General features: G+C 36.2%; 2 protein-coding genes across 5 annotated transcripts; both read left to right on the top strand.

Annotated features, from left to right (window-relative positions):
- The first annotated feature begins 246 nt into the window (after positions 1 to 246).
- higd1a (HIG1 hypoxia inducible domain family, member 1A) lies at positions 247 to 1744 on the top strand. The gene is made up of 4 exons (XM_059500987.1): positions 247 to 381; positions 1090 to 1170; positions 1344 to 1478; positions 1561 to 1744. Exons 2-4 carry the CDS (start codon positions 1095 to 1097, stop codon positions 1647 to 1649), a joined length of 300 nt encoding a protein of 99 aa, XP_059356970.1. The 5' UTR covers positions 247 to 381; positions 1090 to 1094; the 3' UTR covers positions 1650 to 1744.
- A 1280-nt stretch (positions 1745 to 3024) lies between these two features.
- On the top strand, positions 3025 to 13413 carry ccdc13 (coiled-coil domain containing 13). 4 transcript variants are annotated; one of them, XM_059502515.1, is made up of 15 exons: positions 3025 to 3090; positions 4295 to 4475; positions 4773 to 4921; positions 5189 to 5331; positions 5467 to 5547; positions 5627 to 5740; positions 5815 to 5919; positions 7906 to 8070; positions 8144 to 8320; positions 9385 to 9591; positions 9666 to 9739; positions 10047 to 10187; positions 11108 to 11259; positions 11419 to 11524; positions 13190 to 13413. In XM_059502515.1, the coding sequence occupies exons 2-15, from the start codon at positions 4297 to 4299 to the stop codon at positions 13344 to 13346; spliced, it is 1950 nt and encodes a 649-aa protein (XP_059358498.1). In that variant the 5' UTR covers positions 3025 to 3090; positions 4295 to 4296; the 3' UTR covers positions 13347 to 13413. The 4 variants fall into 4 exon arrangements, with proteins under 4 accessions (XP_059358498.1, XP_059358497.1, XP_059358496.1 ...); XM_059502514.1 differs by lacking the exon at positions 3025 to 3090 and adding an exon at positions 3805 to 3938; XM_059502513.1 differs by lacking the exon at positions 3025 to 3090 and adding an exon at positions 3805 to 3938 and having other exon boundaries at positions 4199 to 4475; positions 9669 to 9739.
- The last annotated feature ends 3720 nt before the right edge of the window (positions 13414 to 17133 follow it).

The raw sequence follows: 17133 nt of genomic DNA, 5'->3' as shown, positions 1-17133 counted from the left end.
TTGCACGCAAGGGTCACGCCCCTTCACTGGAAACAAACTCGTTTCAAATTCCTATTTCTTCAAAATAAAATTTCAGTGAAAACGTATGATTTCAAACATGCATATAAATAATTACCCTTTTTTGTTGTTGTTTTACTCCTGAATGAACTCAATTGTTATATTTTTTTCGTGACAAAATAGACGATTTATATTCCGAAAACGCACTGTTTGCTGCACAATCGTTTTGGGGGAAAAAACTTTTATTTTGTAAAACGCGTATAGCTACGTCACTTTGACGTACGCCATATTACATCACTTTGTTTCCTGGCAGGCAGACAGTCACGCGTACAGCTCTCAACCGGGAACCGGCAGAAAGGACAGCTACACAACAGCTTCAAACAGGTATTTTATAAACTTAATTTAATATCTGATTGTTTTCCAAATATAATAAAATATTATAGGTTAATTACAAACAGCGACAGTGATTTTGTGTGCTCCCAGAAACTGCTAACTCTTGAGGAAATGTCGCATCTTTTCATTGAAAGCTGATATTAAGATGTAAATCAAAAGACTGTCATTGCTGTTTATATTTGATTACATATGTACATCATTTTTTTCAAGTAAGAACTGTGTAAAATCGTTTATTAAGTGGCCTGTATGCTTCGTTTGACCTTCACAAAACATGTCAATAGTAATCTCTTGCTCAACTCGTCATCAGTTTAACTTTCCTTTCAGTTTTCTTGATGTTTTTATGGAAATATCATTAACATCCTCTTGCTACAACACACAAATGACCTAAAGTCAAGTTAAAAATAAATAAATAATAAAAATATCTTCCGTTTTACAGTACAATATGGTACAATTCAGAATTAAAAACAATGTGCCTATAATAACTTAGTACTTTACTAATTTATTGACCATTTCACTGGCTGATATTAGCTCATTTATTGATTAATTGATGTGGCAACTGGCAACTTATAAACCTGTAACAACAGAAAAGCTTAGTGTGATCGAGAATGTTTTATGGTTATCTAGTGTAAAAAGTGTCAGAGAATGACACTGTGGCATTTAATTTGTGACCTCTAATCTTTATTCAATATTGCGTTTTAGTCAAGATGACTGTCATGGAATATGAAGACAATGATTCCAAGTTCATCAGAAAAGCCAAAGAGAATCCATTTGTCCCTGCAGGTAAACCATTTAAACATTATAACTTGTTACTTTCTCACGTATGCAGTTAGTATCTAATTATTAAGTCACATGGCTTTATATTAAAACACAGAAATGCATAACATTAGCCCTTACAATAGATCAGCTCAGCGGTGTGATGTGTGATATTTCATGTGTCTGTGATGTCTTTTTAGGGTTGGCTGGGTTCTTTGGCATCGTGGCGTACAGACTGTACAAACTGAAGACCAGAGGAGACACGAAGATGTCCGTGCACCTGATTCACATGCGTGTGGCTGCGCAGGGCTTCGTGGTGGGAGCCATGACTTTAGGTGAGGTGCTTACACATGCGTCCTTCCTCAGAGTTACAGAGGAAGCATCGTTTAATGCACTATTTTGTCTTTTTGTTTGCAGGAGTGATCTACTCTATGTACAAAGAGTACGTTCTCAAACCTCACGATGCACAGAAAGCGTTAGAGCAGAAGGCAGTGGAAAAAAAGTGATTCTTGCGATATCCTAAAAATACCAGCTGTTGAGGGGTCCCTTTGTATTTATTGCTAACATATAATTTAGGACTGTTTTTGTTTTTTTAAGAAAAAAGTAATCTCTTTAAACTGTTTTATTTTTAAAATTGCGTTTTCATGACATTGCCTGTCATGTTTAAGAAACATTGTACTGTATGAAACGGAATTGCAGCTATTGCCAACTATTATTTATGTATCATATCAGTGATCAAACTGATGATTTTAGATTTTTTTTGGTTACTGAAAATATTTGGATTAGTGTTATTTCTGCTAAATGCTGCTGCTCTTGTTTCAGCACAGAGCTGTGACATTAAGATCTTTGCACTTTGTAACTCAAGATTCGTTCTTGTATCAATTAAGTCAATAGACGAATGAAATTCCAGGACCACAAACCTAACGAACCATCATCTGAAATTGTACAATGCATTGAACACAATACGGGGACTTCACCACTGCTCCAGTGTCATGAGGAAGAAGACAAGCTTGTTCTTTTGTAGATTTATTTTGTTACTGTGAGGTAATTAATGCACTTTTTTTCATATTTCAAAAAGGACACAAATTGTACTTTTAGAGTGATATATATTTTGAGGATCTCAGCTGAAAGTGTGTTTATCTTTGCCAATATAAACGGTTGTAATTCCAATAAACTCTGCTCATTTCACACCCTTGTGTTACTGTGATGTGTGTGTATTTCTGGCCCTTTTTCTTCTTTGATGAGGTCTTGCCATGTTTCGTGTAGAAGTCATTATCATGTGGTTGACTTGTTTTTATTATTTGCCCTTTTTGTAGATCTAACAAGTCACCGTTTACACTACATTTATGTAAAACATAGAGAAGATAGACAACAGACACAAATAATTATCATCACAAAATTATTTATTTATATATATATATATATATATATATTTTTTTTTTTTCCATTGGAGTGCACAAATTATATCAACCCTTAAAATAATAGGTGTTGTACAAGGAAGCATAAAACATCAGGTTTAGATTAGGAAATGAGAGCAGAGAAGAAATAGATTTTTTATTTTATTTTTATGTACTATTATTTTTTTTTTATCCAATTCATGTGATTAGAATAATTTATTTCTTTAATATTTTTGACATTACAGGAGTATGATGGATGTATTTTATTGGACAAATTATAGGGGAAAGATTATGGGAACAGAAAGACGTGTAGTTTCATTATGTTCAGTATTTTAAGAATGAAAGAACATTGTGTAAGTTTGAATTGCACACAATGTACTTACAGGAATTACCTAATTATGTTATTTTGATTTCATCATGGAGTATATGAACTATTGAAACAGCCCATCACACCCAGTAACTGCAAGTTACTTAGACACTGGGCAGAAATGCCTGTCACTGCTATTCGTCTGGATTTGTAAAGACCACAGAGACCCCCTGCTGGCCTCAGGTTTGCTCATCTCTATAGATGATGTTGCCTAGTTTCTAGTGTGTAAGTACATACTGAGTGTCAGAGTAAGATATTTTGGACTTGCAGGTCTTCGGTACCATCTCAATATCACTGAGATTCAGAACAAATATGAACAAACACCTTTTCAGGATCTGAGACTGATTTAGCAATAATAAAAATAAGATGTACAATGTACAATGACACTATGCAAACTTTAAGGACATTCTAGGCTAAAGGTTCTTTATAGTGAAAGGGTTCCTCAGATTATACTTTTTTTAAGAACCCCTCTCACGTTCTCTCTCTCTCTGATAATTAATTTAGTTATTTCTTTTAGGCGTTTGTTGATTGTTTCGGCCTCTAACATTTTTACAATTCTAACATTTTTATATAGTGTGTGTTACATTCCTGTTGTTATGAATTATTTGTAACAAGTGACCACGCGCTTCCTATGCTTTTAGAAAAAAAGGTACAAAAACTATCACCCTTTCAAAAGGTACACAATTGTGCCTTATTTATCCCTCAAGGGTGTTTTTTAGGGACCTGAAGTTACATTTTAGTACCTTAGGTGCACATATTAGTACCTAAATAGTACATAGTAATACTTTGAATCAAAAGTAAAGCTCCAGTGACATCTTTTGTACCTTTTTTCTCTGAGAGCGTGGCAACGCGTTTCCAAGGAGACGGTCGTGTTTACAAACAGACAGGAAAACTCGCGAAACCTTCAGTGTCTGTTCAATCACGGGCTATACTCTCTTAGATATGTATATTTTTTTATGAATTTATAACCATAACCATATCAATAACAATGCCAATTCTTAACTATGTTGATCGGAATCTGAAATAGTGCGGTAAGTTTTTGTTCAGGTGTAATCGGACCGCTTGAGAATCCTCTCCGGACTGTATAATAATGCTAACTTAAACTTTAATTTGTCTAAAATAATCGACATTTCTCTAATATCATACATATATCATCATAAATAATGGGTTTATAGATTCATGTTAGAATTTATAAACATTAACACAGTAACATAATAGTAAAAAAAAACCCAAGACAAGCCGTGTAAATGGGCTGAAGCAGGTGTAATGTTCTCTCTTTCTTTCTTTGAAGCATGTTTGGACAGCTCTCATGTATAACTGCATTAGTTTGCATAAGCAAGCTCTCACGCCATGTGTCAGATGTGTCATGTTGTCTCTGATCTCTCAGTGATGGATGGTGACAGTGATGAGATAAAGGAGCAGCTGAGGCTTCAGTTTCAAGCTCTTCAGGAGCAACAAGTGCAGCGCATCCAGAGAAGACAGGAGATGAAGAAGATCGACTCAAACGCTCTGGACAATATAAACCTCACAGAAGAGGATGATGACATGATGCATCTGTTCAACACAAGGTGACACATGAGAGTTGCAATCACAAATATAATCATAATATAATTCAGGACAACAACACAGTCCATCATGCCAGAAATGAGACCTGCTCATTTTTTTCCGTTTTAATCACTTTCTTTTAAAATTCTAATAACCTCTGCATGGGTTCTCCTTCTCTAATTTTTAGTTATTCAAAATTGCATAACTATATAACTTATAAAACACACACACACACACACACACACACATATACTTACCATGTGTTAATTCGATATGCACTGTCTGTGTATTAATTAAACAGTAATTGTACTCTAATTCAGAGTGATGCAGAATGAAAACGAGCAACTGCTTGATCATGTGAGGGAGCTGAGAGATGAGAACGGCAGACTTCATAAACTGCTCAGTGAGAAAGACTTCGAGATAAAACACCTGAAGAAGAAGAGAGAGGAGGAAAGACTGGCTTTAGCAGGTAAACACTGCACTGTTTCTATTGTTTGAGCTTGATAGTGGCCCAAAAACAGTTACATCCCGAAACGTGTTGCACTGCTCGAGGCTTTTATGAGCAAAATATTTTTTGAAATAGATTAAATAATTTGGTATTAATTTAATGCATCCATGTTAAACAAAAATATGCATTTTCTTTTAAAAACATTAGTGTTTATAACTTATAATTAGGTGCATTGAGTCTGGGGTATAATGAGTGTGTGACAGTCTCTTTTGTGCTTTCTTTCTGAAGGTATTGCTGGTCTGGCAGGAGATGCAGCAGCAACCAAAATTGTGGAACTGTCAAAAAAGACTCGAGAATTAGCTGCTGAAATAGAACGAGAGAAGACCAAAACTAAACAAGCAAACAATCGAGTCAAAGAACTGGAGAAAGAGGTAAAGATAAAACAGAATCATTAACTCTTTTGATGTTTATGTGCACTGTGCTGTGGTGCAGCATGATGTGTTGAACGCTGCTTCTGTCAGCTTCTTCTCACTGGTGTTTCATCAATATCATTCCTGTTTTATCAGCTTCAGGCCACACTGTTACTTAATCCTGGCAAGAAGACAACCAAAAAACAGGATTCAAGGACTGAGAACGACCATCTTGAGGTAATATTGTGTTGATCATCACTGATTAGACATTTGCAACTGTTTTGAGTGACATTCTTTTCAATGTGTTTTTGTGTAGAACAGTCCCGTAGTAAAATCCCTGCAGGAGAAACTATCTACAGCCCAACTCAAAATGACTGAATACCGCAACCAGATCCAGACCTTCAAACAAGAGTTCAAAATAGCACACAAGGTTCGCTCACAATAAATGGTTTCAGTAAGCATCATTTTTAATCATGTGATGGTTTAGTTGAAGTGTTTTGTCAGGTGTTGAGCTGTGAGGTGGGCGAGGACGTCAATATTCAGCAGTTACTGTGTAACCCGGGAGGCTGGAGAGGACGTTCTCAACAGATCCTCGCCCTTCAGAACAGAGTGAGTCTTCAGAACATAGCGGGTGACTGCATGCTCAACTTTAGATACGGATACAAGTTTATCAGCTTTCATGCACTGAGAATGGCTGTTCTGTTTTGGGCATTTTTAAAAGCAAAGCAAAAGTGCTCTTTCATAATTGAAATTTGTCATTCAAAATAGACTCTTTTTTACCTTTCATTTCTGAGTTTAAAGTCTTTTTTCTGCATTATTCCCCCCAAAAAAAGCCAAATTGCGAGATATTGTGAGAAACTTAGATTTGCAAAATGTAAACCCAAACTGCGAGAAAGAAAGGCAGAATTCAGAGTTTATATATTTGACCCTGGAGCACAAAAGCAGTAGCAAAGGTATATTTGTAGCAATAGCCAACAATACATTGTATGGGTCCAAATGATAGATATTTTCTAAATATCTTTATTTGTAAATTCCCTACTATAAATATATTAAATGTAATTTTTTATTAGTAATATGCATTGCTAAGAACTTCATTTGAACAACTTTAAAGATGATTTTCTCAATATTTCATTTAAATAAATAATTATTAATTATTAATTAATTTTTCTTCACCCTCAGATTCCAGATTTTCAAGGAGTTGTATCCCAGCTGAATATTGTCCTCCTAACAAACCATGCATCAATGGAAAGATTATTTAGTCAGCTTTCACTGATGCATAAATCTCAGTTTTGGCTGGTTTTGTGGTCAGGGTCACATATTGCTATTGTCTCACAACTATCTTACAATTTAGACAATTTTTGTTGTGATTCAGAATCTTCAATTCTTGCAATTCTGAGAAGAAAGTCAGTATTATGAGATAAAACAGAATTGTGAATTTAAACCCAAACAATTGTTTGTTTGTTTTCACCATGGAATAAAAAGTTAAAGTAACTGTAAACTGTAAGTAGCTTTTTTTCTTGCAATTCTGAAATAATATTGCAAAATTTTTGACATTTGTCTTGAAATTACAAAGAAATGCTGTTATAATCATGATGATACTTTTATATTTATTCTAACATTTTTCATAAAATATATAAATCTCTGGAAAAGTATCCAAAGAGTCATTATCCACTAATCACAAACACATTGGACAGAATTAGAGCTAGCTTTAAACAATCATTCCATATGGAAGCTTGTTTCTGCTACACCATAAACATATTAATTAACCTTTTGGTCCCTATAATACACCCGGCGCAGTGCGACGCAAGGCACACGAGTGTTTGCTAGTTTCAGTCCAGCGCCACGTCGTTAAATTAGCAAATGCATTTGCGCTCATTTTTGCGCACATGGGCGTGCTGGTCTAAAAAAGAGGTGTGTTCAGGCACATTGCTATTTTAAGGAGCTGAAAATAGACTGCGCCATAGACCAACTCAAACCTGGTCTAAAGTCTGGCGCATTGTTTTTTCTTTGTTATTTAAAGAGTGTGTTAGTATAGCAGGTCCACAACGCACGTACACGCTGCTTATTAAACACAAGGATGCACAGCAGCACACAAACATGACAAATATTACAAATTAAAGAATTGCAATGCATAATAATTTTTTGTAGGCTAATTAATTATGGCTCTTAAAGGGAATGGAAGTTGAGACTCTGATTGGTTTATTGCACGCTACGCCCAAATAACCCATAACTCATTAAGAGAATAGACCGTTTAGACCATGCGCCCAGACCGTTTTTCTGTCGTTAAAATAGTAAAAGTGGATTTGGACACACCCTGAGTGCACCTGCGCCGTGCGCTTTACACTTTGCGTTTAGATCGTTAAAATAGGGCCCTTTATCTCAAAATTGAATTTTTTTCTTCTAAATGTCTGAATTGTGAGTTTATATTTCACAATTCTGAGAAGTGTGACAAACAAGTTTTAATACCAAGAAAAAAATGATTTTTTTCTATTCCATGATAGAAACAGGCTTCCATGGTTTCATTATTGGAATTTGCTCTGTGTATTCAAGTATTCATTGGTCACTTAATACTGTTAAACATTTTATACACTGAAGGTGCGTGACCTGGAACAGCAGCTGAGCCAGTCCTCTCACAGGAAGCAGTTATGTGACCTCGGCCTGGAGGAGGAGATCCCGGGAACAGGAGTCCTACTGAAGACCCAAGACAGAAACCTCAGCCACATCCGTCACATAGAGAGGGAGAGGAAGGACACACTGGAGGTTGTGCACGCTGATTAAACATCTTCCTTGGTCTATTTATATTATAACATTTTAATAATGACTCTCGTTGCAGAAGCTCACAGTAGATTATGAAGTTCTGCTTGAAGAGCACTCAGACATGAAGAAGAAACTGGAGGCCTGTAAATCCAGGAACAAAGTGTTGAGCACAGAAGTCAAATCCCTGAAGAGCCAGATCAGCACTCTGCTGGATAAAGGCAAACACGACAATGAGCTGGTCGATGCCTTACTGGTAACTGATTCTGGAATTACTGTGGGATAACTCAGGACAGAATGTGGAAATATATACACTCTTAAAAACAAAGCTTTCAAAAGGGGGGGTTATTTTTGGTTTTTCCGAAGAACCTTTCAGTGAACATTTCTTCTTTACTATAAAGAACATTCTAAAATCCAGTTTTTTGGGGAAAACACTATAAGAACCCAATACATACTGTATGACTTGCAAGCTGCTTAAATACACCAAGGTTCAAGATTAAACAGTTAGACAGCGGTATATTAAAATACTCCGATGTTCAATTAATAGTTATTCATTAATAGTGCTGCAAAAGTGGAGAATTTCCAATAAATTTCAGAAACATTCCAAGGATTTTTGTAAAGTTTCCGGAAATTTACTGGAAATTTTTCACCACTTTGCAACACCATTTATTAATGTTAACAATGTCATTAATAATGGTAAGGAATAAATCTATAACAATATTTTACCCTGTATACAGTATACAGTATTTAATGTATAAAAATAAATATAAATAAATATTTTTGTATGAAAAAATAACTTATCTGATATGTACAGTATGAGCAGAATTTTGGTAACACTTTAGATTAAGCTGCACATATTCACTCTATTAGCTCTATTAGTTTTTCCCTCAGAAAACTCCTAATTATCTGCTTATTAGTAAGTAAGGTAGTTGTTATGGTAGTTATGTTTATGTATAGGGTGGGTTAAGGGATCCAGAATGTGGCCAGGCAGAACTAGGCATTACTATGTACTTTACAAGTACTAACAAACAGCCTATGCAAGCAATATTCATCATGCTAATTAGTAAATAGTGAATAGTGTTCCCTAATCTAAAGGATTCCTGTGTTTTACATGAAATCTAATGTAAGACATCGAACAGACATTATTGTAAATAGTAATATACTGTAGAAAGATATTCTTGTAAATAATAACAAACAAACAAGAATAGCAAACAGTATGAATTCCAAACAGATGACTGACCTCTGAACTCTCTCCTCCAACACAAGCTGGTGATATTGAATATTTGAGCAGGGCTGATCTCTGACTCGCTCCTCTGACAGAAGCAGCAGTCCAAGTGGCAGGCCATGCTCGGGCATCTCAGTCAGAACGGCTCCCAGCGTGAGGAGGCTCAGCAGGGCCTGGAGAGACATCTGCACAGCCAGGCCCAGCAGCACGCCTCGCTCATCCAGCAGCTCCGAGCCATGGTGTCAGAGAAGGAGAACAAGGTCAAAGAGCTGGAGCAGGAGATCCAGCAGCTCGCCCTCATGGTACCACACGTCCCATCACATCATCAGTGCTGTCTTCTGTTACTCCTGCTTATACATGTTTTGTGTGTCTGTAGCAGTGTAAGAGTCAAACTAACATCAGGCCCTCGAAATCACGACATGAGAACAGCAGGGAGTCAAACTCCGCCAGGTATCATCATTCTTAGTCGACAACAAATAAACGGAGATTTTCTGACTAAACATTTTTCACTGGCATGTCTCTTTGACTAGTGCATATTCAAGCCTACATTTATTATAAGTAAAATACATAAGTACTGTTAAAATCAGAAACTCAAGAAACAAGTTGTTTTGGAATTGGTCACTTGTAACGTGTAGTGGAGTAATTTTCACTGTAGTTTTACTCCGGTTTTCTTTACACCTCTGACACACACACTTCCTTCAGTATCTCCTTCTATCTAATACGGCAACGTGAGTGAAGGGAATGCATGTTATTTCAGAGATGCACAGGCAGCCTGTCCCGAGTGTGCTGTTAAAAATCCAGCTCTCCAGGCTCAGTGTGCTGAGTATAAGGCTCTTTATCAAGCTGCCAGTGTGGAGAGAGACAGACTGCTGGAGCTGAGTAAAGTACAGCAAACCAGGTAGGACATAAACAGTGACTATGTTGTGAGTAACATTCTTTAAAATATCTTCAGTAGTGTTCCATTACATGGGTTTGGAAAGAGCATGTAGGTGTATGGTGTCCCTTTGAATGCTACTTGAAACCATTGAATCTGCTTAATAAAGGAATCTTTCAAAAGCTTCAACAGCACTGATGTCAGGGGTTCCCAAAATGTTTTGTCAGCCAAACCCATTTAATGTTAACTTAACGTTTCGATTTTACGTTAAAGGGTTAGTTCACCCAAAAATGAAAATTTGACACACGCAGAAACACCGTGGAGACATAAAAAACAACAAAAAAACTGTCACTAATTAGAAGTACAAAACTAAGATTCGTAAAGAAGAATATCTGAGGATTTCGATATAAGTCAAGAGGAGACTGGTTTTTCTTTGCTATAGTAAGGAAACTTTGCTTCCTTTGCCCCGTTAACAAACGTTGGTTTTCCCGAGACTCACCGGCTCGTGTGTAATGCTGACCTCATACGTCATGCTCCTGGAGCTGCTTCTGTGTACAACTGTTGGTGCAAGCTACATTAAAGTGATTATTACATTTTGAAAATGTATATTTTTCTTACAAAAAAGCATACGTTGCATTCCCATATGCACTTTAAACTTTTATTCACTGTGTTTACTGTGAACTGAAACGCTGAAAACACTGGATCACAAGCTGCTCCTGCTTCACTCTGCATTATTTCATTAAATCACAGGATTTGATTTGATAATTGCAGCAAGCGATATCTTAATAATCGTGTGGCCCCTTGTTTTCATTATAATCTTACAGACAATATTATGAATTACTAGCTTTTCATTAACTCACGAAACCCCGTTTGGGAAACTCTGGCATATGGGCTAAGCAATGAGTTTTCAAGGGAATGGCTGTTTGTCTTCATTTATGCGACAGTGAGGAAGAGGCGAAGCGCCAGTGTGCAGAAGCGGAGCAGAAACTCAGACTGGAATGGCAGCGTTCAGTCTTACTGGAGCAGCAGCTGGAGAAGGCCAAACTGGACTTAAGGAAAGAAGCGAGTCTGCAAACATCTAATAGGAGTAGAACAGGTTCTGTATGACCTCGTGTAGACTGAATTTTAATGATATTTCTCATGATAGGAGTCTCACTGAAACCAGTATTACATTGTAATATCCAAGGTTCATTGAATATTATATCAAAAAGCAATCTCAAACTGAAACCCTTTGGGTTTTCTTTGCCTGATGTAGGAAGCTCAGGCAGCACTCTGGGTCTCCCTGACAAACAGGAGGGTTCGTCTCCCAGAAGTCCCTCTGATGTCACCCGTGATGCTCAACTTGGTGAACTCAAAGCACGGTACGGCTTTTGTTCCTAAACTTAGTATTTACATGCAACCTCATTGTAGTACTAAAAGATGTTTCAGCAACTGTCAAATAAGCTGGTTTTCCACCATTGAGCCCAACAGCTCTAAGAACGGTAAAGAATGTTTACAGTTATTTCCACTTGAGCTTGTTTCAGCACAGCATGATTACAAACCATTTTCAGCTTGGATTTCTGTACTGGAGAACCGAGCTGGTAGAAAGAGTATAGTGATGTCGCCGCTCAGGATTGGTCATTTCCTGGCTACTAGTTTCATTCTAGAAGCATGCTTTTCGAGCAGCGCAAACATAAATATCTGATCATCCTCTATAAAGAGGTGACCATTTACATCTCATTCCATCTGTGAACATTTGCATTACCAAGGCATTGTCTGACACATTTGTATAACCAGCTCTATTATATTCTAATCGAACAGTTAAGCAAAGAATAAGGTTTTTCCTTAAAGTGGAAAAGTAGATATACAGTACACATGTCCAGTATCTAGATCACTGAATTACTCATTTTGTTCTCAGCATTTTGTCCTGATTGTCAGAGAAAATCTGCAGAGTTTGAAATACAAAGTTATTTAGTTCTGAAGTGAAATTTATATAGCAATCCATGAGATCTGGAAATTTAAATAAGGGTAAAAGATTATCCCGTGCAAATTTGGCAATGGGTTCAATTTGGTCATACGTGTTCAAGGTCAAGCTTCGATTCGCAGCGTTGACCTACAAGAAATGGCTTCTGTGTGAGCTATGCTTCATACATCACAACAATATTGACAATATACAATATATCATAGACCTTTTGCCCGTGAAATGCTTTAAACATGTCTTTAATGTGATGGCACCTTCCTGCTGCTGGCAAAACCTTGCAGCTTTACACTGCAAATTTACTGGACACTTGCACTCGCCTTTATTTACTGAAACTGCCTTTATGTTGAAGTGAAATGACAGTGACGGTTGGCAGTTCAGTATGTACCCAGGTTATGAAGTCAAACATTAAACAAATGCATTGTGAAATTAAACAGCACACACATTTGACAAGTGGCTTTAAACTGGAGGCTTAGTTTGAAATGCTTAATATAAAGCATGTCTCGTGTCTGATCAGGAAAACTTGGATCATGCACTTTTCCTGCAGCCTCACCCTCAACTTAGAACATGATAGCACTTACTAGCCACACTGGGTACCATTCATGTCTGTAGAATAAATACAGTGTTCTGTCATGAGACTCTAGATGGTGCAATCTGATATAATCAATAACTGATTGTTTCCTTTTTGCATCAGCAGTCAAAGAGCTTGCTGCTCAACATTCAGATACTGTAGCAGTTGCAGAAACCCTCCACCTTCTCCAGCCCCACCTGTATAGATCTACTACGGGGTGATTTTGATGCATGTTATATGGGGATTATTTCTTATATATGTTAGCAGCAGTATTTCTCACATGCTCACAGCAGCATGTTGTGGATGTGTTGGCTGTAGCAAGTCTCGCCACTTGCTCTTTTGCTGTAGTAGCAGTGTAGATCTATTCCGGCAAGACCAAACACATTAACATTAAACAATTTAAAACCATTATATATAATATGAGCAATTGTAATAGTGATGCTTTCTCAATCTTGTTGCTTCAGATGAGTAACTAAATGCATTTTTTTGTCCATACAGTTTGGCACTGCAACTAGAAGAAAATGAATCCTTAAGAACCGCTCTGAAGAACGCCTTGAAGGAAAAGAAAGAAGGCATGCAGTTCTACAAGGACATGCTGGCCCAAGCAAAACAGGAATTCCAGCAGGCCCACAGAAAGCATGAGCAAGGGACTTAGACTGGACTGACTGATGAAGGGTCTCTGCTAGCAAACACACATCCCTGAGGGACAACACCAGCACTAAGGGGACATGCTTGCTGTTGACAACACACACACACACACACATGCACACACACACACACACACACACACACACACACATGCACATACAAAACAGACGACTTGTTCCATGAGTTGGATCAGCATTGTGAAGACATGAGATATGAATGAGATATAATACATGCTTCACTCTTTGCTGGAGGAACAGTTGTGGAAAGAATAGCATAATAATGAGATCCTGTTTGTTTATGAACGGTAGGAACATTTTAAGAAATTATCAAGGTAAAAGAAGTTTTTTTTATTTTTCTCTTTTTGTTACTCTAAAGTGGAAACAAACTTTCCAGCCTTCTTTTCTGACGCACATTGCTCATTAATATTTGATTTGTGTGTCGTGGTGCAAGACCAAAATAAGCTCGGCAGAACGTGCACCATGCCCTGCTCAAGCGATACGTGTGTGATGACTTGACCCCTCGCTTACCGTGTCTCTCCTCTTGCTTACATTTAGCGTATCAGCCGGTGCATTCATGCTGCCATACATGAGTTATTCTCTTTCCTATGTGGCCGGAGGGGGTTTGAGGCCTCCCCCCCGACGGTGCTCCACCACGCTTAATTTAAACCTGTGGCTGAAGCAGTGTGCTCCTCTTGAAACAGCGCACTATTTCATCTTCCCAGAAGCCTGAGGGACACTGGCAAGCCCAAGGCTGTTACGAGTGCAAGCACCACAAGACCAAAATATCATCCAGGATTGGAAAAGAAGCCTTATTTACAGTGAAGAAATAAAAAGAACTTGTGTTTGAAACGAGATTGTAGATAACAGATGTTCAACAAGCAAAGGGTCATCTGACACAGCTTAATTGCAGTCGTAAAGGCTGGCGTGGTGCTTTAAAGGGGCAGTTCACCAAAAAATGAAAATTCTGTCAAAATTCACCTTGTTAAAAAGAAGTAAAGTTTACTTTTAAAGAGTGTACTTAATATGGTAATAATATATTTTAAAAGAATATACTTGAGTGCAAGCTGAATGTAAGGTTTTCAGACATTTATTTGCATGCTATTTGTGGCAAAAATTAAAATATATTATAGTTTACATTAATATTTAATGTACCGTATTTTTCGGACTATAAGTCACACCTGAGTATAAGTCGCATCAGTCCAAAAATACGTCATGATAAGGAAAAAAACATATATAAGTCGCACCGGACTGTAAGTCGCATTTATTTAGAACCAAGCACCAAGAGAAAGCATTACCGTCTACAGCCGCGAGAGGGCACTCTATGTTTTCAGTGTAGACTACAGGAGCACTGAGCAGCATAAAGCGCCCTCTCACGGCTGTAGACGTAATGTTTTCTCTTGGTTCATTTCTCTTGGTTCATGTCAAATTAATTTTGATAAATAAGTCGCACCTGACTATAAGTCGCAGGACCAGCCAAACTATGAAAAAAAGTGTGACTTATAGTCCAGAAAATACGGTAGTTAGTTGAAATTAAGAGTGTTTTTGACCTTCGTAAGTAGGATTTAATATTAATCTTTATATGTAATTGCATAATTGTCTTAGAAATATGGTTAATTGTAATGTCAAATGTACTGACAATCATTTATGGCAAACTAAAATATATTTAATGTAATTTCTAATGAAACTTGTATATCTTGTGTTTTTAAATATATTTGTAATTACACATTTGTAATGATTAAGTACATTTCAAATATAAAATATATAAATGTAAAATATAATGTAAGTTATTAACTTAAAATGTAATTTCGATGTAATATCGAACAACATACTACAGTTAAAGTTATGCTTTAATATGTTTTTTATGCTTTAGTGTGTTAGTCAGCACATCAAAATAGGTCTACTTCTTTAAAGCCAGCAAACCAATATTACAACAATTTAAAACATAAGTACAACTTTTAATGTTACTTTATTACAAAAGTGCACTTGTGTAATTTATGCAAGAACATTTAAATAATAATAATGATAATAATAATAATAATTTGAAGTACATTATAAGTGCAGATCAAATACAATTAAGCAGAGCTCTATTTCACAAGGGTAACTTACTGTACCCTTTCCAGACCCATAAGACTTCTGTTCAGCTTTGTAAAAGTAATCCAAATGAATTCAAGTCTTCTGAAGAGACATAATCCCTTTATATGATGAATGGATTTCATTTATAGGCTTTAATTCATTTATTGATTAATTGAACATTGATCAACACATACATAGAGCTCATCAAAAAAAGCTAATGCGTGCTTGACTGATACACACGATGATTTGATCTTGTTTTTGATTTGTGAAAGTTCTGGTTGCATGGACTTTGAATGGATAAACATAAATGTTGAGAGAATATTACAAATATCTTACTTTGTGTTCTGAAGATGAACAAAGTCTCATGGGTTTGAAACAACACGAGAGTGAGACGCTGACAGATAAACTATCCCTTTGAATATTTCAAGAGATTGCAATGCTGACATTTGGTTCTCGAGTGACCACTCAGTTGTCAACAAATGTATGTTGGCATGCTGCCCACAATGTTAGCGGCGCTGACAATATTCATTATTAAAGCTGGTAGAAATACAGTATCAGCCGGGGCTGATCTGAAGTCCACTGCAACCGTAAAACCTCCACGCTCAGCAGTTTCTGCATCGGGCAAAGCCTTTGTGGTAATGCCACAAGAATGTCTCCAAACAGGAACATTCATATAGGCCCATATGCTTTTGCATTTATAATTACAATGTTACAATATATGTTATGCTATAACAAACTATTGGTATTTTCATGTTTTTCTGTATCTTGGAATGGGGAATACAACTTGACCTCTGAAATCCAAGAAAGCATTTATCTTTGACTCAGTGCTTCAAGATATATCAGGCCTGTAATGTAGCGTCATGCTACTCTTTATATGCATGGCTAAAAAAAACTTGTTTTCTGTATAAGACTGAAAACTGAGTGGATGATCTTTTCATCACATTCAAGCAGACAGACTTTCTATTGACATGTATTTGTTTGCCAACAGAGTTTAGTTTTATCAGACGGAGCCCTTTCCATGAAATTAATGTACTATATTTTAGTTTGGTTGTTTTTTTTATTATTATTATTTGATATTTTCTATTTTTAGGGGATTTCATTGTATTAAATTATATTTATTAAAAGAGTTATGATCCATTTATTACATTTAAGCCACTTTTTGAGCCGAAAATGAAATCTCAAATTTCCAACTTGAACTGTTGTAAATTCAATTCAAAGTCAATTTTTAAGAAGGCACATAACATGGAAACACACACACACACACGTTTACATATATGTACTTTTGTACTTTTTAAAAAAATTTCATATGAAATACATATTTTCCAAAACATTACTTTAAAAATGTGTGAAAATCAACAGCCATGAATCTAAAGATGTTGTAATCCAAATTTGAGGTTGATATCTCCAAAAATTTACTTTTAGTAATATTTTGTTCCCACTAGATGAAATTTATTAATTTTTGTGTTTGTGTGTGTACATATAAGTGCTAAAAACATTTATGAAGTAAAAAAATAAATAATTAAAAAATCTAAAATTTTTTAAACATGACCTGAGAACATGAACTTGAGTTTTGTATGCAGGATAAAAAAAATCTAATATTTTCATTGTTGGCCCATAAAATTATATTGACCACTTTCTATATTGATAATATCATATTTTATACTGTTATATATTATGAATAAATAATAATAATAATATTTCGCTACATGACAATTTTAACGT

The sequence above is a fragment of the Carassius carassius genome, chromosome 20 (genome assembly GCF_963082965.1).
Source record: "Carassius carassius chromosome 20, fCarCar2.1, whole genome shotgun sequence".
Classification (NCBI taxonomy): domain Eukaryota; kingdom Metazoa; phylum Chordata; class Actinopteri; order Cypriniformes; family Cyprinidae; genus Carassius; species Carassius carassius.
The sequence above is the reverse complement of the archived record's forward strand: the minus strand, read 5'-3'. Positions and strand labels throughout refer to the sequence as shown.

What these genes read in the sequence shown, in the direction of transcription:
- higd1a (XM_059500987.1), top strand. Translation starts at nt 1,095, where the DNA reads ATGACTGTCATGGAATATGAAGACAATGATTCCAAGTTCATCAGAAAA. An exon ending in GAATCCATTTGTCCCTGCAG is followed by an intron (nt 1,171 to 1,343) that starts GTAAACCATTTA and finishes ATGTCTTTTTAG; the next exon opens with GGTTGGCTGGGTTCTTTGGC. An exon ending in GGTGGGAGCCATGACTTTAG is followed by an intron (nt 1,479 to 1,560) that starts GTGAGGTGCTTA and finishes TTTTGTTTGCAG; the next exon opens with GAGTGATCTACTCTATGTAC.
- ccdc13 (XM_059502512.1), top strand. Translation starts at nt 4,258, where the DNA reads ATGTGTCAGATGTGTCATGTTGTCTCTGATCTCTCAGTGATGGATGGT. An exon ending in GGAAAGACTGGCTTTAGCAG is followed by an intron (nt 4,922 to 5,188) that starts GTAAACACTGCA and finishes TTCTTTCTGAAG; the next exon opens with GTATTGCTGGTCTGGCAGGA. An exon ending in AGGGAGTCAAACTCCGCCAG is followed by an intron (nt 9,740 to 10,046) that starts GTATCATCATTC and finishes ATGTTATTTCAG; the next exon opens with AGATGCACAGGCAGCCTGTC.